At 42.1% G+C, this 21,963-nt stretch overlaps 1 protein-coding gene across 1 annotated transcript in view; it reads right to left on the minus strand.

The window, feature by feature from the left end:
- The window catches only part of DAB1 (DAB1, reelin adaptor protein), a 210,696-nt gene that overhangs the window by 23,495 nt on the left and 165,238 nt on the right, over window positions 1-21,963 (minus strand). The window contains exons 5-9 of the mRNA XM_017733495.1: window positions 14,251-14,382; window positions 13,539-13,658; window positions 12,869-12,907; window positions 11,474-11,539; window positions 6,928-6,987 (exon numbers count right to left, since the gene is read on the minus strand). Of these exons, the coding sequence (XP_017588984.1) occupies window positions 6,928-6,987; window positions 11,474-11,539; window positions 12,869-12,907; window positions 13,539-13,658; window positions 14,251-14,382 (417 nt within the window). The remainder of the gene's footprint in view (window positions 1-6,927; window positions 6,988-11,473; window positions 11,540-12,868; window positions 12,908-13,538; window positions 13,659-14,250; window positions 14,383-21,963) is intronic.

Raw genomic sequence — 21,963 nt, forward strand, 5'->3', positions numbered from 1 at the left:
CGCTCACCCAGCCCCCCCCCCTGCCAGGGGCAGGGACACCTTCCACTATCCCAGGTTGCTCCCAGCTCCATCCAGCCTGGCCTTGAACACTTCCAGGGATGGAGGCAATTCCCAACCAGTACAGGTCATGTCAGCAACATGAGCTGCCATAAAACCACTGATGGACATTTATCCAAAATACAGGCACTTTGGGCATCTGACACTTGCACAGGGTACAAATCCAGTGCTCAGAATGCCATGGGACACGGGAATTCTCCTCTTTGAAGCTCCTCTTTTCAGTTTCACAGGGTAACTCCGAATGGTCATGGCCATTCTTCTTCAGGGAATTCTCCTGAAGCCATAAACCCAAGTCCTGAGCGTGATGTATCCAACTGCAGGGCAGCCTTGAGCTTCACTGCGTTCTCCAACTGTCCAGTTTCCTTTGTTTGGTGACTGGGAAGCACTGGATGTGCTGGTTAAAACTCCTGTTAGCCAATCCTGCACAGCTGAAGAATTGGGACGGCTGGATGTAATTGACATCCCAGATTACTGAGGCGTGTTGAGGGAATTGAATTGCTCCACTGTTGCTCAACAGCTTCCTTTAAATTAAGGAACTCTTCATATGATCAAAACAAACGCTTACTCATTTGTTTATTTTCTCTTCACTTGCAGGGAACTTAATTCTGAATTCCCAGTGTACTTGAGGTATTTACTCTTATAGGAAATGGTATTTAAAATGCTTCAATTACCACTTTTCTCTGACAGACTCTGACAAATCAAGAGTCCACCAGAGTGACTCCAGCTTGGAGCCAGACCCATGCTGCTCCAGGGCTACACACTCCCAAGAAAATCAAACTTCCCAGGCACAGAGAGTGCTGGTGCAAAGGTCCCAGACATGGGGTCAGGACAGGGAAAGATGAGCCCTTTAATGTCTGGATCACAGCCTGGGGACATGAGGTGGCTTCCTTTAACTGCAGGTGGGAGACACAAGAGATGATGAGAACCCAAACTTCCATGTGGGAGCCAAACTCCACTTCTGGATGGCGACAGGATGCTTGCAGGGAATAAACTCAACAGTGGAAGGGAATTAGGCACAACCTCATATTTATTATTTAAAACACCTGCAAGGCACGCTTTTCAAAACAACAGGGGACTGGAACTCTATCCAAACTTCAGAAACAAGTTATTTCTACCTTCATTACTGAATACCATCATGGTATTTTCCAAACCTTGAAATCCTGTGAGTTTCAGTAGGCAAAAAAGCCAAGACCTGTGTACTTCTGTACTTAATAAGGCAGGGTAGCACTGAAAGAATCTGCAAAAATTTACTACTACTTCTCCCCAAACTGGTGCCAAGTGTGTACAACACTTTCCCCAGAAGTGTTATTATCTTTAATTTGTGAATAAACCCCAAGTTGTGCAAATTATAAAATTTAAGGCATAAAGTGATGCAGACCAGGTAGAGCTACAAACTTCACTACTTAGAAAGCAGATTGTCTGTAAATAAATATTTTAGCAAATTACTATGAGCTGTAGGGCTCTGAGCAAATCCAAAAGTAGTGAATCAACACAAGGTGCAGCTGTCAATTTAATGTATCAACTGCTATCAGAAAAAATCTTCATTGGTCATATTAAATAAAAGACAAAAATTCACAGGATGTGTCAGAACTTTGTGCCACAATCAATCACATTCATCTATGGTCCAGCTGCACTCTTTTCTCCACTTTGGATAATATCAAAAGGTGCAGAATATTACCCAAAAGAATGCCCAGGCACCCAGGGAAGTTTAGGAATGCAAATACACATGAAGCCATTAAGACACCTGACCCAACAGGTTGCATAACTGTGAGGGCCCACTGAAATGTTTACCATTAATTTACATTACCCAAATTTTGGATTAAAACCACAAATCTAAACTGCCACACACATGGCAGCACCCCTGTGCCCTACATCCACCAAGAAAACTGTGTCACTGAGGCAAAGCCTGCAGCTTTGGGGTTTGTTTTGTTTTGTTTTCTCTTCTTGCTGCTTGCACAGCACAGAGAGAGAACAGCGACAAACTGATCAAGGGCAGCACTGCTGGATTACAGCTTCCCCACGCCATGTGATTATGTCCCAAAATCCTAAAGGATTGCACTAGGAAGTGAACTCAGTGCTTTGATGGCATGTAATCATTCTGCTGGTGGAGCAGGGTTTAGGATCACACTGGGGGAATGGTATTACCCATGCAGGGATGCAAAGCCTGCTAGCAGGACAACTCCTACAGATTAAAACCAGCTCAAGATGTGGCCCACAATATCCATATGGCATAAAAGAACAATTAAATTAGGACATTTTATCCCTATCTGTGAAACAGCACTCCTGCACTGTTAAAACCTGCTATTTGACAGGCCTGATGTAAAATCCAAAATGAAGCTTGAAACATGAAGCTTGCACGGGCAGATGCTCAGAAACTATCCAGATTAAGATTCTCAATCTTTACTTGTCTATACATTAAAAATGGATTAATTCTAACATCTAACCCTCCTGATTTTTGGAAATTCATGTGAATAACCTCTGAATTCAGGTTAGCAGCTTTCTGAATTGTCTTGCTCTACCTCGTAATGCAAGAACAGTTTTTCAAGATTTGGTTGAAATGCCTTTAACTTTGAGCTCAGGTGTTAAATTCCACATAAACCATGTACTTAACACACATGAAGGAACTTCATCACTTTATGTTAAAGATGTTATAAACTGGGAAGATTAGGAAGGAGGACCTGGCTTCTGCTTTCTGTGCCATTAAAGTTTTTTGTAAGGAATAAACCAAAAAATATCCCAGAAAAGATAGCTTAAAAAAAAAAAAAGGTTGGATGGGGCTTGGAGCAACCCAGTCTAGTGAAAGGTGTCCCTGCCCATGGTAGGGGGCTGGAACAGAAGATCTTTAAGGTCCCTTCCAATCCAAACCATTTCATGATTTCTATTCTATGATTCTGCCTAAAAAACAAACAAAGGTCCACCAAAACGTCAACCCAGGCCACAAGACACTGTCCTAACAAACAAATACATTTTCCAATTTGGCAACAAGTAGCCGTACCTGTTAAAAATGCACGCCCCTCACTGCAATATTAAACCTCCTACATGGGGTTTAATTGAGTGTCACTAAGTCAGGACATTTGAACACAGGTGTTTCTTTCAGCAAATGTAAACAAAAACTGGACAGTTTTCCCAGCACAGATGGCCAGAGACCAGGACTGTGCACTCCCTTTCTCCTCATGTTTGAGAGTTTGATCCTGGAAGCCTGACTGTGAGGCTGAAGTCAACGTCACCAGGCTGCAGGTTGTTTCTGCAAAGCCACTGATGCAAACTTTGGGAGAAGCCAGACGTGGGAAGGGCACTGCAACCCCAGCCAGAATCAAAACTGAGCTTTCCCAAACACACCAGGACCACCAGGCAGATCTGGTGGCTTCTAAACCTGAGTGTGCTCAGGTCCAGCTTGATCTGCTCCTCCCACACTGTGTCCTAAGGCAGCCGAATTTCTCCCTGTCTGTTCCATCCTCGTTTAATATTCCCCACACAGCTGGCACCAGCCCAATGACTGCCTGCACTGTAAGGCACCAGCTCCAATGCCTTGGATCTTGATACAGCAGCGAGATGAGTTGTTTGAAAGCCTTCATAAAATTCTTAGGCAGATAGTTTAGACATTTTGATGAGGAGAGAAGGTTTTATTGTGACGTGACTGACAGTCTCTGTGAAGAGTATTTACAGTCTGACTCTTATTACTAAAAACACCATGACAGGTAGAACTTGATGTGGATGTTCAATGGGGAGACGAAGGGAAATTATGACAAAAAGAGCTCATTAAACATTTCCCCCTTTTTTAGAGCAGCTAGTTTCACACACAGAACTAGAATTTCTAAGTGGAGCATGCACCACTTAACAGAAGCTTTTTGGGTAAGACTGCTTTGTCTTGATGTCTACTCTCAGTGAATGGGGAGTAGGAAAACTGAGGAAGGAGCAGAGAGAAAGCAAGAATGAATTCAATAAGTGTGAGTTGATACAGAGGAAGGGAGAGGTACTGGGAGAGAACTGAATTCCAGGAAAACTGTGTGTCTGGAGCTCAGCTGCACACCCAGCAGAGGAAAACCACAGGAGAGCAGGATTTGCTGGGAAGGGATGCAGCGAAGAGGTGGGGAAACACAAGAATTACACTGAGTAAGCAATCTTTTCATCCCAATGTCAGAGAAGTGACTCGGCGAGCAGCCACTGCTCATAACTGAGTTCAGTGGGTCCGTTCCAATCCCAGGATCCGAGGCTCATTCCTTTTTGCCTCATTTGCTCCGTATTTACATTACTTGATATCAGAGATCATGAGGAGTCAGGCTATAAAGCACTTTGACACCTGCTGACAAACGGCCCCACACAATGGCACAGCACTGTTAAGCACATGAATACACAACTTTGAACTTTCCTGCTTCTCCCTGGCTCCACCACGGAGATGCTCCACACCTTCAGCCTCAGTGGGATACCGTGTCCACGGAGAAATATTTGCCCGAATGGTTCTGGCGCCTTAGGAAGCTGCATCTTACTGAAAATCAGTGTGAATTACACTGCCCAGGCACAAAGCAGCCTCTGAAATGGGGATTCTGCCCTCAAGCCTTGACACTGTGACTTTTAGGAGTCATTGTACCTGCAGGTCATTTCAAATCTATCTGCAGCCACAAAAGAACCACGTGCAGATGTACATTTATTTCCACCTGAGAGGAACACGTCGTGAAGATGGGAGGAGTTTCATAGAATTAGAGAATCACTGAATGGTTTGGGTTGGAAGGGGTGTTAAAGCTCATCTCATTCCAACCCCCTGCCATGGGCAGGGACATCTCCCACTGGAGCAGGTTGCTCCAAGCCCAATCCAACCCTGGGAGGTGGCCAATTCCCTGCACTGGCTACGGAGAGCCAAGGCTGGGGGGCACCTGGATGGCTACTTCAATATCCCTCACTTTTCTGTGCAGAGACTGGAGATAACCTGCCTAGAAACACACCAGAAGAAAACAATCCCACGATGAAAACTCCATCCCCGTCCAGGAGCTGTGGGCAATTCAGCCTGAACTCAACCAAAACCTGCTGCCTTGTTATTTAGAGCTGAATTTATCATCAGCAGAGAGAATTCATGGTGCCTGAAACCTATCAGGGGCCACAAAGAAGTTTCTCACTTCATTCATCTGTTACAAAATTACTGAAAGCAAGACCTCCTAATAAAGGAAGCGTCCTTACATGTGCAAACCAGGTAGATGAGCTTGATTATTTGCCCTCGGATTGAATTTTAGAGGTTTATATAATAATGACAGCTATAAATTGAAAACAGAATTATGGCAAGTGTCTCAATGACAGAGAGTCTCACATGTGGAAGGGTGAGCAATAAATCAGATGGGCAGTGGAATATTAAATTGCTAATTTTAAGAGCTATTGCTCTTTTTTTTTTTAATACATACTAATATAAAAAGGTGAAACAGGATCTCAGCTACCTCTTTCTTCCTCTTCTCCTTTTCTTCATTAATTAATGTACAGAACTTGATTAGAGAAAAAGCTTTAATCCCTTTAAATTTAACCATGAACTAGCCAAAAAAAAAAAAAAAAAAAAAAAAAAGGTGCAACCAGCTTCATGGAGATGGCAGATTAAATGTATTTGATGATTACAGAGTAGGTTTCATGTGTCCTGGATCTCACATCTGCTATTTACAGGACAGAGTAGTACCAGAGTGTCTGCAGACATGATTGCAAGTGTACTGCACTCCCAGTCACACTGCAACAACCTAAATTACACACTGCACCCTGAGTAAAACTGAAGCATCACTGAAGGGCTAATAAAAGAATCACAGGAAAAGCACAGCAGAAAAATTCTAACACTGAACTATATGAAAAACAAGTGAAAAATCAACAGCTATTCCATGCCCACAAATACCTCAATTGGTGATGCAAGGTGAGTTCTTTTACCAGATTTTTGCAAGCAACATGTAGATGCCTCCCTGCTCCTACTGGCTCATCATGAAATATTTATGGCAGGGTCTGTTTGTTTGTTTGTTTGTGCAAAGCCCAGAAGTGTCACAGTCCAGGTCCCACCCAGCCCCTCCACAGCATTTTTCTTTTTTTGTTCCACACCTTGGTCAGTCCAAGCTGTGGAAGTCACCACATCCTGGTGTCAAAATGTCTTCTCTTAAACACAGGCATCTTTCCCATACTTATACTACACTGAAATTCCTGACTTTTCCTTGGTTTTTCTCCACTCTCACATAAATCCTCAGAAATACCCATTTTTTTCTGTAACCAAAGCAATCTAACAATTTCTTGAGGCATTTATAGCACAATTTTCTACTGAACAGCATAACCCACCCTTTGGCAAATGCACACCTTGTTCTAAGGCATCTGTCACTTCTCTCAGTCACTTGTTACCATTCCTTACACATTTTGGGAATAAATGCTTCACCTTTTCAAAATGCCAATACACAGGAAGGGAATGCTGTTTTATGGATACAACACCATATTACCCCCATCTTTTAATATTTTACTGCCCATGCAAGGCATAGGACGGAAAAAATTAAGCTGAATTAAGCTTAGCTTCCTGTATACTTAGAGCACTACAGAAATAATACACATCTGGGTACCAGAGGAACCCTTCGAAACCAGGCAGCACCTCAAGCATTAACAGGCAGAAGGCTCACTGTTGACTCCTAAGCACAAATAACACATTTACAAATGGTGACCTGCCTAAAAATGAGTCAGAAAAGACAGAAAGGAGATTCAGGTGATGAATGAGATGGATGTAAGTGACATCACAATCCCAACCAACCCATAATGCATCACTGACAAAAGTCACACCACGAGGAATGCACCAAATGTTACACACAAAAATGAAAGTCACAGAAGCTAAAACCCTCACTTCCTTTACTGTGCATAAATGAGGGAGATACTTACACTTACAGGTTGACTTTTTGGCACATCATAAACACCTTCCTTCTTTTGGCTGGTAGGAACCTGCAACAGCAAAGGAAAACTGAGGTCACTACAAAAGCAGCTTGGACAAAAAGCTGAGAAGAGCAACTGGTATTTATGTACAAGGTGTACATAAATTAGTAGTTTATTTAATATTACTTTTTTAATATTAATGAAGTCGAGGATGGTTCCTTTCTTAACCAAGTAGGACCATTAATGGAGAAAATACTGAAGAAATAAAACATCTGATTTTTTTACAGCCCAGCAGTGTTCAGAGAAGAGATTTCCATTCTCAAATAATTTTGTTTACATGAAGTTCAGGTGTACTTGGAGCTGCTTCCCACTTAAATGGTTGTTTTTTCCTTTAACTTGGGGATTAGAGATGTGCAATGGAAGTTATGGTCAGGTGAGTTCATCATCTCCCCAGATGAAGAGAAACAGAGTAGAGCTACCGAGATGAGGGTAAGAGATGTTACACCTGGTGTTAGATTTCTTCCTCCCAATCCATTTAATCATCTAAAAAAGGTCCTAAGACTGCAGTGATGGGGCCTTGTGGCTGCTCTGTGAGATATTTGGTTATAATGCTGCAATTTTACTAAGGAGTTAAGGCCTCTTGAAGTCTGACACAGGAGAGATGGACAGGGGACGATGCACTTAAACTTCGTGTGGGCATTTAGCTGAGCCACCAGTCATGATTTATACCTGGGGGATTCACAGCCTGCTCATGTAATATTGGGCTGTGCTTACCCAAGGACCACTGGTTTGCACATCTATAATTTGTGATTATATTTCTTTTCCTTCATAGAAGCACTGAGTGTCCATTGTAAATGCCAAAAGCAAAAAGAACAGTAACCTGTTCTCATCAGTGCTGCTTTTCCACCAAACAAGGCATTCAGAGTACAGAAGTTACATTTCAGACAACAGTGAAACCTCACAGGTCAATGAGATGATATTGCAAATATGATAAAATCATCATCTTTTTGTTTTGTAAGATAATAGATATCTTAAGGTTCTGATATTAAACTTGGACTGGTCTAGGGGGAGCTGAAGAAATGTTACTTATTCATTGAGATGTGCTATCATTTCTTCCTCTGTGTAACTATTCTGCCTAATATTCTGTGTAATACATTAAAACCTCTCTGTACTGCTGTCCCTACTGTACTCTCACCCCTTCACAAGCCTTCACAAGGAATTGTGTGTCTTTAACTTGGTGCACACTGAAGAAATTTGTCAAGAACTCTCAAAGAAAATGAATGAACTTTGCAAAAAAACCTTCTTCTATTCCTATCCTGGGAATGATTTGCTTGCCTTGGTTTTCTCTGGCCACTTCCACTAAAGCCAATGACATTAGATACGTGAAACTGGTAAAAATTCAGTGTCATGGCAGTAACAGTCTGTAAAGAGAGAGCTGTAGGTGACAGTGTCAGAGCAGGAACCAGGAAGGGCCTATTTAGGAAGTCACTGGAAAGCTGAATCTTCACAAAAGAAGGGGTAACATGGAAAGATAAACTGTTTCTAAACTTCCATTAGGGTGCATTTTTTTTCTGTTTTCTCTGGAATGTTTCCCCTTCAGCCATTCTCCTCTTCCTCCTTCCAGCCTTTCTGTGAAGTCATCCCAATTTGCACATATATCCAGAGTTGACTGTGGAATGAACATTACCCTGCACTATCAATCCCCCTTTTCCTACTCCAATTTATACTCAGAGAAAAGCTCCTTGCATCTCATATGAAGACAGAGAAACTTTTCTGAAAGCCATTTTTCCCTCCCAACTCAGTGCTGCCTGACCTGCTGTCTTTAGTTGTTGTGCACTTGCTTGCATCTCCTGTTTACACTGGGGGGCTGGCAAGGAATTGCTGTTTTTCCTTTGATTAGCAGTACCAGTAAGAGGTACCAGCACTATTTCTGCTGTCAGCTCTGTCTCTGTGACAGGCTGTGAACCATCTGGATGGATTTGCATCTTGCAGCAATAAAAGCACCACGATTCAGAACCCTCCATCTCGGATTGTCAACTCCTCACGGAGCAGAACTTGCCTCTCTACAGAGACCAGTGCTGCTACACAAGCACCAAACCACCTCCCAAAATCCCATCTCCACCTCGCTGGAACACCAGGCAGGAGAGGAGATGCTGTTAAGCAATCTGAGGGTTGGTATGTGCTCAGTGATTGAGTCCTTGTCTAACAAATTACAGCAACTTACACAGATAATATTAAAAGAGCAGACACAGACGGTCTTTGGGGTAATGCATCAAAGAAAGGTGACAGACAGAGAGAGAATGCTTAAAAAGAAAAGTTGTGACCTCTATTATGCTAAAAAGATAGAAATTGTCACTTTCTGCACGTGTCTTTCATCTGCAATTCCCCACGGGGTGGGAATCTCTTCCACCAAGGCAGAAGTGAATTTGTTGCACACCAGCAAATGAAAAGCCAGAGCAGTACCAGCAGAAAGGTTTGGTGAGGCTGAAGCAAGGCTGCATGAGGTTATTGAGCAGATACATGTTGAGCAATGTGTGGTATGGGGAAGGCTTTGCAGTAAATAATAGAAGCTGCCACAAATATGCATCAAATTTAAAAAAACCCTGAAAACCCAACCAATCAACCAAAACCACCAAAAAAATATATATAAAAGAGGATTTTTTTCTGATTTTGGTTTTAATAGTAGCCTGATGGTTCTGAGACTACCAAGACCTCGTAACAGAAACAATTTTGTCAGCGATGTGAGTGTAAAATCTGAGCTGTGGAGACCCAGCTTTGGGGAAGCCAAGAGCTCTGGGAGCCCGTGGGAGCTGGGAACCCCATGGCTACAGCCCAGTCTGTGCTAGCGATACCTCAGCATCCATCAATTACACAGACACCAGAAAAAGACTCCTAACTCCCCAATTCAGCATTTGCTGTACTCAAGTAGTGCCTGTAGTAAACACAGAGGACAATGCCAGACTGTGAATATCCAGAGTATGGCACATTAATCACAGGTGTTTTCTGTGACCACTGCAGGAGGAAACACTTCATCACACCCAGATGCTGTCAAATAAAGCCTTGAGCAATTCTCTGGTGACTTAGAGGACAGTAACAGCAGTACCTTGAGATGAGGCAAGGCCTCACTACCTGCTTATCACCTTCTATTTCCATTTTAAGGAAAAGAAACTGCCCAAAGAGTCCTCCTGTTCTCTGGGCCATTCCCCAGAATACAGTTCCAACTTCCCTACCCACCAATGTTTGCTGGAAGATCTACAAACACTGGGAGCAACAGCCCCATTTTGCTTCCTTCCACTAATAATTCTGTAGAGTACCACTAAAAGCTCCACACTTTGATGAACAACAATCACTGGTTTTTTCTCCAAAGGGAGTTCTCACGGGATTTTTGTTTCTAGCACAAACCTGACAACTAGAGTAGCAATTTCTTAACATTTGCTGAGAATAGTCAAACTTTCAACACTGAAAATGTTCAGCCTTAGGCAGACTCTCACCTTGAGAGCCTTGCATGTCTTGGTCTGGAGATGCAGAAAGCTGTGTTTTTGAGTGTGCGTGGTGGGGGTGCCAGGGCATCAGCAGGGAGAGAATAAATGAATCTCATATCAATGACCCTCTGATGGCATCTCCAAGATGTTATTTTCTAATGTTTAACTTGCATTTCCCTTTCCCACTCAGCTCCTTTTCATTTCAGCTTACAGCTAACACTAGCCTCACATCTTCCTACATTTTCTCATTACTTAATGCTTTTCCTTTTTTTTCTTTTTGTTCAACCCTTGCTCCTGCCTACCTTACAATCCTTTCCTATAAGCACATCAACCTCTAGTCCAGCTGGATGAAATGCTTAATCACTGCTTGAAACTCCTTCCCCTCCACACTAAACGATTTCCTCGAATCACAATTTTCTCAGAGCGCACAAATTTGCCTCAGATTTGCCTCTAGTATGTGATACAAAATGAATTACATTATATTTTAATAAACCTCGTACTGATCCCTTGAGGATAAATTGAATGACAAAAGATTATTTTATATTGCTTTCAGTGCAGTTTTTTGTCAGCGTGAAGAATGCAAGCTTGGGCTTTAACACAACATATGCACTCTGAAAATAGTTTCCCTGGTCTGGGGGATATCCCTTGAGAGCTCTGAGGTTTTGCTCAGTTATTTCCTTGGTTAGACAGAAGCAAGAGCAGTACCACTGAAATTTCTAGGAATTGCTTAGATGGTCTGCCAACAAAACATCTTCAGCACGTTTCTCAGAATAGGGGTATAAAATTTCAAAAAATTAACAGGAAGAAAAGAAGAGTTTCTCCACTTATCACCTCATATGGTGTATTCAAAAGTTTGGGAGTTGACCAAGTTAATATAAATTTGCAGAAGCTGATATGACAAACAACAGAAAAATCACATTGTGACTTTTGTGACATTGGGCAGATAATGTCACCAGAATGAAATGCCAGGACATTTTGGTGATGGATGAAAACTAAAAGCGAGCTATGTATGAAATGCACTTTCATTAAATGCTTGCGGTCGTTGCAATGGGAACAAGGGAGAGGTTTTATACCTGATAAATGTTTTCCTCCGTTTCAGGCTCACGGATGGGCTCGTGTCCAGCCTCAAACACAATGTACTATGGCAGCAGCGCCAGAGAGGGACAGTCAGAGATGAAACAGAAGGGAAAAAGGCCGTTTGGAATTCCACGTCAAAACAAAGGCAGGCATTAAAGAAACAACTTCAAAGCACAGGCTGGCAGCAGGACAACCAGTTTGCTGGGAAGGACCAGGAAAGGTTGCTTCATATTTCATAAACCAGCAGTGAATAGGCCTAAATCTCCTCTTAATGATCATCAGAGCAACTTCCTAATTCTTTCTCGCCAGGGAGACTGCCTGTGGCCCAATATTAATTTTCTGAAGGCAACATGAATTTTGCCTCTTTTACATAATGGCAATTATTTCCACATATATTTATTATCTATGAAAAAAAGTGTTAAATCCAAGCTGGGAGAACAGGCCGGTGTGCGTGGAACAGGCCACATGGCAAAAGGCTGTCACAACACTTTTTCATTTTCAGGTTCTTGCTTTATTGTGAAGAGTACAGAACAAAACTCCTGACATTATAAAAGCTGAACAATAATTTAGGGCATCCTGACTCTTATAATCTTTCTTGCTGCACCTTAGGCACTGTTCAATATTCACTAATGGTTGAATTGGTTCCTTTCAGCGTGCCTCCCACTGATATGCCTAAGTGGAAGAACACAAAATCCCCAGGAAAAGAAAAGTAAACTACCACATATTTTGTTTCAGCACAAAAACATGAGAATGAAATTACATCTTTTTCTTCTTCACACTCAGCAGGGTATCGGACATGAATATATTGACACATTTCTGATAATCATCTTTGCTCCCAGACATTTTTCTTGGATGAAGCAAGACTTAAATTTCAGATCTGTTATTAAACCATAGCTCAAACGCCAACAAGGGACTGTGTTACATCAATGCCACTGTTGGTTTTTTTTCCCAAACATTCACCTTCTGAATTAAATTCTGGCCCCACAGAAGACAAAATGCCAACTCATTACTATCAGAACAAGATTTCACCTTCCCTAATTCTCTCTTTTCAGTTAGAGGTCCTATAAAAAATGATTACAAATCTCATTTGGAAACTTAAAATCTGGATGTACAAGCCACATTTTAACTAATATTTATGACATACTTCAAGTAATATTCCTATACTCCCAACTGAAATATTCTATTCTATTCTATTCTATTCTATACAGACATATTGTGCTATTACTTACAGCTTAATCTCTATGCTACTTTCTGTGGAAGTTTTAAAGGTTTCTCACAAGACCTCTCTCAGTAAATTTCAAAACACCTTGTGCAAGGTTTTGGCTGTGTTTGAAGAGAACGTGTATCTAGTCATTTCTGAAACTCCAAGGCCATACAGCTTCAGAAATTACCTGGTATACAGGATCTTCTACATCTTCTTCCAAAATTGTCTACAGCAAAGTAAGAGGACAGGCAGTAAAAGCACAGAACATAAACAGCAGAGATAAAAGAACTGTATTCAGAAATTAAAGGACAGCAAAGGGATAAGCAAAATGGGCAGGTAAGTTTATAGTTTTCTTTCTTCAGGATACAGATAAAGTCACATTATGGTACAAAGTAACTTTATTCAGGTTCCATCCGAGTTTAACAATCTGCACCTTGTTTGACTTGATTCAAGCACACACGTTCAGAAGTATATTGAATCTCCCCTAAAGTATGAGACACTTAAATCCTGACTTAAAACACTTAAAACCCAACTTACAACACTTAAAACTAACTTACAACACTGACCTTCATTAAAGTTTTCCTTCTGAATTAGAAGAAACACTAAGCAGGAACTGAGCAGATCATTTCTAGCTGCTAACCAGGTTCATCACACCCCAGAGACAGCTTTCAGCTCAGTTTAATCCTAGTCTGGGCTCAGGATGGCTGCTGGGCTCACTCTGGTCCTTTGGAAGCCAGCACTGCTCAAACCCACTGCTGTCAGAAGTGCTGAGGATGCTCAGAGCCTCTCTGGAGCAACTTGGGGGGAAACTCCAAACCCAAACTTTTCGTGGCAGTAGTCTAAGCTTATTGGTGTACCTGGTATACCGCCTGCTCACACTGTTTGTCCTTTTGTGCCTTTTTTTCCATTTCTTCCCTTTGTTTCAGTTCGTAGATGAGCTGAAACAGGTCTCGCAAGTCCAGGATTACAGGTTCAGCCTATGGAAGCAAGAACAGGGTGGAGAATTTCTGTAGGGGAAAATACACACCCCTTACCCCACATCCTGCTGATAGAGCAGTTAGAGTACCTCCACAATTAAATTTCATATAGAATTAATTTCTATCTCAGCACGCAGGCCTGGGTTAATTCCTACTGAACTAACTATGCTTGAAAATTAATGATAATTATAGTTATGAATATAAAAAGCATTATGAATATAAAAGGCACATGGATGAATGTAAAGGCATATTTATTAGTGGTTCCTCAACCACTGGAATTATGGTAGACTACACACAATGTAGGTTTCCATGAGTATAGGAACAAAGCTAAATTTATCTGCATCCAGTCTAGCTTAGCTAGAAAGGTAAACAATAATTATGAAAAAATAGATCATAAAAAATTGGGAATAATGAAACACATTCCCTTTTGCCCAAGAGGGTTTCATTAATTCGCTATTTAAGATCTACACAGACCCTTGTGACAAGTTTAGCACAACCACAAACAACCCAAGACTGGCCTCTTGAACAGCTTCTCACCACCAGCTTTTCAGCTGAGTTACACGGCAGAAAATGACAGTGATTTGATACTTACTGCCTGGGCTGTTTTTATTGCCACAAATCTATGATTGCCCTCCTTTCCACACACATATCCAAACGCTCGGTGGTCTGTGATATCCTTCGCGATGTAGGAAATTTCATGAACTGCGTGGTGATGCTGGAGTAGCTAAAAAAAACCCAACAGTAGAGAATATACATCAGAATGGTTGATTAAAAGGCAGTATAGTTTCTCCTTCACCACTTTATCTGGATCCCAACGCAATCTGATATGAAAACCAATTAGTATCTGAAGTCTTTAAGCCCCTTTTTTCTCAAAATCTAGCCAAACTTGACTTGCTTTAGTAGGTTGACTAAAAGCTTCCCCTGGAGATTTTTCTTGGTATCTTTAAGTGAAATATAATTAAATAAAAAATGCATTACCATGTTACTATCTACACAGCATCCCAGGCACAGAACCAGTATTTCTAGGTACATAAATGAACAGGGGTTGCAGAAACCTGTAGCTTCACACAGGGTGACTCTGAGGCCAGGCTGATCTGCAGAGGCTGCAGAGCTACAACTGAAATCTCCAACACCTCTAGGAATCAGGACCAGACCTGCCTTATCTCTACAAAAATCAGCATCAGCCAGTGAGACAGATTTCACTTCAAGCAGTAACAGAACTCCAAATATTTATTTTCCCCAGAAAATGAATGTAAATGTAATTACTGAACTGGAAATCAATGCTGAATGCAAAACTTCACATTTTATTTAAAATCCCACTCTGGCAAATTGTAATAATAAAAAGACTTAATTTTGTTTTATATGTGTGAGCAAAACCCTGCCCAGAGTCAGGACATGATCTGAGGCTTTTAGAAGCATCTCTTGTAGTGCCAGAATCTTTGTCACTTTGGACTAAGCAGTATTTCATTATCAAAGCAGTACAGAAGTACTCCCACTTAGAATAATGTCCTTGGAAAGCTTATCTAAAACAATCTATTAGCTTCAATTTCTACCTTCTGATATATTGACCTGCTCTTATATCATCTAGGGCTAATGCTATTTCTGACAGCAGGCAAAGCCTCACAGACAATTCTTTCGAGGTCCAGATTCCTGCTGGCTTTGAGAAAAAGCACATTTTGAAAACCAGCATGGTATCCATGCAATCTCTAAACAACCAGTTGTTTTTAGAGTTAAAAAAAAGTAACTTTTAACATTCAGAAGTGGGGAGGATGCCTGTGTGTGGCAGGGAAAAGGCTGAGCAGGGCGAGCGATGGGACTTCTGTAGGGCAGGGATTGGGATGTGAAAGGAGAGGCAGCCTGGGAGAGATGGATGGCTCCATATAAAACAGAAGACTGGACATGTTTCATTTTCATTTCACAGTAAATGGCTCTTAACGTCCCCAGATCAAGATTGCTTGCTCGTGGGAGAGTGAAGTGTTGCCAGTGACTGCAGGCAGAACGTGGCTGAGCTGAAGCTGCACTTCAGACTCTCCCGACGTGTTGAGCGTTTAAAATTAATGATGGGATCTCACTTAGATAATACAGGGATATTGATTTATTAGGTTTTTTTGAAAACCAAGTTACATGCTATCTGTTACACTGAAATGAAGTGTTCCCATCTCTCTATTCTGCATATGACAGAGAACGTTATCTCTGGCTCCTATTAAATCAAAGTTCTCTGACATTGCTTTATTGATTGCCAGGCAGCGTTTCGCACTGAAATTAAACTGTGATCAGATGCCTTCCTCATGGAATTAAATTTGAAGATTGTTCTGCAATGGAAGAGTATCACCCACAAGGTAAGAGAGCAGATGGAGACGCTCAAATTTATTTGGGAATCCACGTTCACTGTTCAAAAATCATTACATTTCCAATGGTTACGATATTTTACACACTGTATCAACAGAGATATAAATTAAGTAAAGGTAACTGCAATTATCCTTTTATGTACTTTATGGGATGGAGTTTAGGGAGAGCTTTTCACTTGTTTGAGGAACACAGAGTTGGAACACACACATTGCATGCACACATCTGTACTCAAATGCAACTATAAACACACCTACATTTTCACAGCCCTCAATTCAACTCATGAGTCCCTTCTACATATTCCAATGCTCCATTCTAAGCATTATTTAATGAGTGCCTGACTCTTTGCTCCTGCACAGAAGAAACGGGCGTCCTGTTGCAGCCAGGAGAGATTCACTACAGTAAACTGCAAGATCAGAACCCTGTCTCTAGTGGCTACAAGCACATAAAAGAATTATTTCTCAACTCAGGGATGTTTCTGACCCCCCTGTATGCCAATGCTGATGGATTCCATCACACACTATTTAAAGTTTTGAAGTTATCTGTGCAGAGAGCTGCTACAAACCATTTACCAATCCTTAAGTGAGGTACCAAATTGTTTTGGAGCACTGCAGCACGACAGAACAAATTATAGAGAAGACTTAATTTGTATTATGGTTCAACACAGTCAATTACATACTGCAGAGATTAGAAAGGAATTTAACATTTAAATTTCAGTTGTTAACAAAATCCACAGCCTCCAAATTATTTTAGGTCTCCCGTGACTTTAGTCACTGTTGCAAATGTTGGAGATTTTAAATGGAAGCACAGATAAAGTCTCAAACTGGGTAACAAGACCATCTTGTGATGCATGAGTTGTTTTTTAGGCTAAACATAATGTCATTATTATATTTTATTCATACACTACCAAATTTTTGCCTGGTTTTAAACTTAAAAGTCAAAAATACCCATCTGCACCAAGCCTGCTGCCTTTCCTCTTCCCTGGTGTCTCCCACCAGCCATTATTTCCTCTCCTTTTCACCATTCCATCTCCTGCTTCTCCTCTTCCCCCAGGTTGCTCCCTGTACATCACACTGAATTGATTTAGCTGCCTCTGAGATCTGTAGCATTTCTAATTTCCCTCAGGCTGCTTGGCACCTATCATAAATTTTTTCACCCCTTATCCTCATCGTGCCCCTTTATTTCCACGCTGTAGCCTCCAGTGCCACTAAATCAATTAAGTCAATCAATTAAGTACTTGGAGGGTCCAGCAATCATGTCAAAAATGTGAGTTAGATGGCATGAGAAAGTCACTGCTTTACTATCGCTATTTCTCTTTTAATGAGGTTGTCTATTTAGTGGAGCCTGGGGCACAGTGTTAAGAGCCACAACAAAAAAACCACCCTGCAAGCTGCAAAGCCTCCTGGAAAAGCTGCCCCACCGAAAGCAGGAAGCTTGTTCCACACAGTGTCACATCCAGCAGGACAAGTTCCATAGGGATTTGGGTTGCAAGGCCTCTCACCTCGAGTAACTGAACGCTGAGCCTGGTTTCAGAGAGGTGGGATCAACTGGCAGCTCCACCATGGATGCTGGGATGTGGGATACAGGCAGGGACCAAGCCTGTCCCTGCCCACTCACACTGGAATAAGCAATGAAACACTTTGCCTGTATAAGCTCCCTAAACACCTCAGTTACCCACCAAACTGCAAAACCCTTAATGGATTCATAATAAAGTAACTTCGTGGACCATAGTTTCAGCCATGCTGCAAGTCCCCTGTATTCCAGCTGGGACTGCTCAGCATCACATAAGGAAAGCAGGCCTGGTATGTTTAGGAATACCACTGGAAAAAAATCATGGAAATTGAATGTGGGAAATGAATGGTAAAGCCTTAACAAGAAGCTCAGCAAGCCCAAAGTGCAACAGGACATCGACCATTACTTACTGCAACACACTCAGTGAAAACAGTGCACTGCAAAACATGTGAGTGGCTCCGAGATCAACTTTATCTCCCTGCTGCAAGGAAAACACTGGGAGGTACAGATGGTTCTCCTTCACTGCACCCAGGATGCTGCTGTGTTCCTTAACAGGGCTCAACATGCAGCACCTGCTCCAATGCTCTTCATGGCCATTTCCTTACAATTCCTGTTTGTTTGAGCTGATATTTGCAGGGATCATGGGGACACAAAAGGCCACAAGCATTTCCTTAACTGCCTGTGTTTGTGCTACAATGGTTCTCTGCTGTTTTGTTAAAATGCACTTAGAGGTGGTGTGGAGCTGCTCATCCCCTTCACAAACATCCCACAGTCCTGGAAGTGCCCATGGCACTGGGGTTGGAATTAGATGATCTTTACGGCCCCTTCCAACCCAAACCACTCAATGACATGAAACACCTGCAGATTCAAATCCCAGACTGATCTGGTTTCATAACTTCTGAAAGTTTTAAGAGATGGAAAGCAGTCCCTGTACGTAGACAGCTAAAAAAACACCACCCAAACCCCCAAACCCTGTTCCTGGCATAGACTTTTCCCTGGTACCCATTAAGGTGCAGGGATACCTCTCAAGCAGTTGTGAACCCTTCCACCTCCTCTTCCTCTCAAGAAAAGTGCATTTCAGTGGGACTGTGTACAGACAATTTGGAGGAAAAGTCAACAGTCTCAAATGTCAGAGTGAAATGAAAAGCACATCAAAAAATTGCATTTGCATCACAGACTTTCTCGTGTTTTTTTCTGGAACTTGGTATTTGGATGGCAGATGGGGTGGCAAGACATCAGCCTCATGAGATAGGCAGGGGATGAGCAGATGGGGAAATGAAACAACCACTGCAAAAATTCTCAGTTTCACGTGAAATAGCAGAGAGGAGACAGCTCAGTGTTATTTCAGAGCTCCAGCTGCCAACAACTTCAAACTCCCTGCAAATTACTACTGGACACAGCACAGGGTGACTGAGAAATATCTTATTTCCAATCTGACAGTCCTCCCCTACTGTGATGAACGCTTCAGTCACGTCCATGGAAAGAGGACAGAACAAACAATATGTGACAGATCACAGTAATCTTCCTTAAATGTGATAGTGCTTAGTGTGAGGAAACACTTGATAGCCCCCCAAAAATATCTGTTATATAAACATTTACTGCAACATGTGGAACATTTTATCAGGTTTGATCTAGTACAGGAAGAGAGCTGTAGAATTTAAGCGCAGCAATTATCAAAATACTGAACTCCTACAAGAAGAGCAAGGAGTTTTGGAAGAAAGCATCATTCCAATTCAGCTTTCCAAAGAAATGTCACATATGAAAACCTGAAAAGCAAAACTCACTGGAAACCTCTTGCATTTATGGAGATTTCAGTACTGGGAGGCATCTCCCAGCACTGGCCAAGACAATCAGTTTTGGTCATAAAAGAGTATAAACTGAACATAAAACCACGGAGTGGGGGCTGAACCCTCCCCCTGAAGGAGACTGAAAATGAAAAGTCCACTGCTGAATCTGCTTGAGCCAAAGGCACGCATGGAATGCAGGCTGAGCAATAGATTACGGACTTTCCTTCTCCAAAAAAACCCCACCCCAAGAACAGGAGCAGAAAAGGAAAATGTAACCTCTGGAGTGTTCCCCAAGCCTGAAGGGACCTCTCAGATGGCAGCCTGTAAGCGTGGCTTCACAATGAGAAGAAAATAAATCTGTCTAATCCCTGTGCTTCCTCCACACACACTGATTTTGCAGACAATAACCTGAAGAAAGACTTCTCCAAGTGCCAGCTACTAAAAGGCATCTCAGTGCACAAGCTCTACAATAAAAACACTTGGCACAAAAAGCTCACTTCGAGATTATATGCAGATCAAAGCTCGGTCTGTGTAGCACAAAGGGCCACATGAAATATTGTGTGATAAAGAGAAGAATCAAAACAGATTTAGCCCCAGCTCTTGCAGACTCAGTCCCTCCAGGGGGGCAGCTGTCTGGCTGTGACACACCACAGCACCCAGAGAAGTGTAAATTTAATTTCCTTTTAATAACAATAACAATAACAAACTCGTAAGAGCCATTCTCTTCCTGCAGCCGAGGAGACTGAAGCAAAAAAAGCAGATTATGTGACTTCCTGAGCTTACATGGCAAGTGCAGCTGAGCCAGGAGGAAGCAGAGTCAGAGAGCAAGATCCTGTGTGAGGATAAGCACCTGCTCGAGTTGAGGGCTACACTAAGCCCTACCTGTACACTCCATCCTAAATAAAGGTAAGCACTTCACAGGAGTACCCCAGGCAAGAGCCTGTTTGGTTGAACTCAGGAAAAGAGCTTAAACGGGTACTTGGGCCACAGCTAAAACCCAAATTAATCCTCACCATTCCCTTTGCTTGATGAGAAAAGCATTCTGCTGCTGCCTTTATCTCACCTGGGGAGCAAGAGGGGAAAATTCTCAAGAGAGCAAAGGCAAGTGCCCTTGTGGGTGCCTCTGTGCCAAACACACCCAGTGATGCTCTCAGCTGGTGTGGCCCTGTCCCCACCTCAGACACCCAGAGTCAATTAAAGCAGCAGGACGTGGCTCTGCCAGCACAGCAGCCTAATTGTGATGAATGGATCTCTGATATTGAGCTGGCTGGATGCTCCAAGAACCTAATTTGTGAAAGGGAACAGCACGAAGGTAATAAACTTCTGTCCAGCTCTCATAATTTGTAATAATGTCCGACAAAGACCAGATATGAATTTAGTTATTGGTCATTGTCTTTGGAAGCAAATGCTAAGTTGCTCATGCAGAAGATCCATTTATTAGATATATGAATTTGGAAGGGGGCAAAACAAAACTGGAATGCACATATGGCCAATTTCCCATCTTCTTTTCAAAAGCTTTTCAATTTTTTATCGAATCAGGAGTGAAAGTAGCTAGTTAAGCCCAAAACCCTTCTCCAGTTACTATTAAGCCCAAGTTGTATTTTAAATATGCACTTGCAAATTTTGTTCCAGGGCAAAGAAAATCCTAAAGGCCAAGGAACCATTTTCAGAGAGCTTTGGAAAGACAGATGTGCTACACTGAAGCTGAGATGCTGGGCATCCCATGAGTCTTGTACTATTTTCTTACTGTTCTGCATCTGACACAGCCATTGTTCTATCAGATGGTTAAAGCAAAGGATTTGCACAGCAATACCAAGAAGCAGCAAATCTGACCCTTGATACCGAAGCCAATGGCCTTAATCAGCTCAGCAGTGCACCATGCCCCAAATTCCAACTGCAAGGAGCATCTATAGCCTGCAACACATGGTTTCATGTTGCCATTTCACAATTTCAGTGTGCTGTACAAGCAACAGTACTTGCCTGGAAGTTATTACTACATTCTTTGGGATGGCAGCTGCCCAGTGGCCACTGTGGGATTCCCAGGGCTCTAACACATCTGAGTGCACTCCCCCCGAGCTCCCACCTCACCACCCTCTGCAAAATGCTCAGCGGATCAAACTGGCCATAAATATGCCAATATTGCCCTCTACTCTCAAGCCAAAGCTTGCACACAGCTCAAGTGCAGCACCTTTGACCATGCCTTGTATTTTTTCCTGGTAAGACTGTAAGACTCACTGATTAAATCTTGAATTTGAGGGAGCACAATATGCAGGAATGGGACAGTTTGCAATAGCATCACTGAACCCCTCCATATTTTTGCTGTGTTCATCTTCACAGCTTGTGAATGTCTTTTGAGCAGCCCTTACTTTTTACAAGATTCTTTTGTTCCTTTACACCAGTATTCCTCACCCTCCTCAAATGCTTTTGATTTACATGAACAGCACAAGAAATTCCCTCATACAACTCCTAGGGGATTTGGAGGTAATTTTTTTGGCTTTAACTGTCTCACATCTTAACTGCTTCAGATTCAGCAAGCATTACCAGCCACCCTCTTCTTGTAGCCTGTGATGTGAAAAACTCCTCAGCGAGAGGCAGCCGCTGATTCTCTTGATTTCTCATGCAAGGCCTATAAAGCAGAGCTTGGAAAGATCACAAAAACC

Source organism: Corvus brachyrhynchos, unplaced genomic scaffold (assembly GCF_000691975.1).
Source record: "Corvus brachyrhynchos isolate BGI_N302 unplaced genomic scaffold, ASM69197v1 scaffold34, whole genome shotgun sequence".
Classification (NCBI taxonomy): domain Eukaryota; kingdom Metazoa; phylum Chordata; class Aves; order Passeriformes; family Corvidae; genus Corvus; species Corvus brachyrhynchos.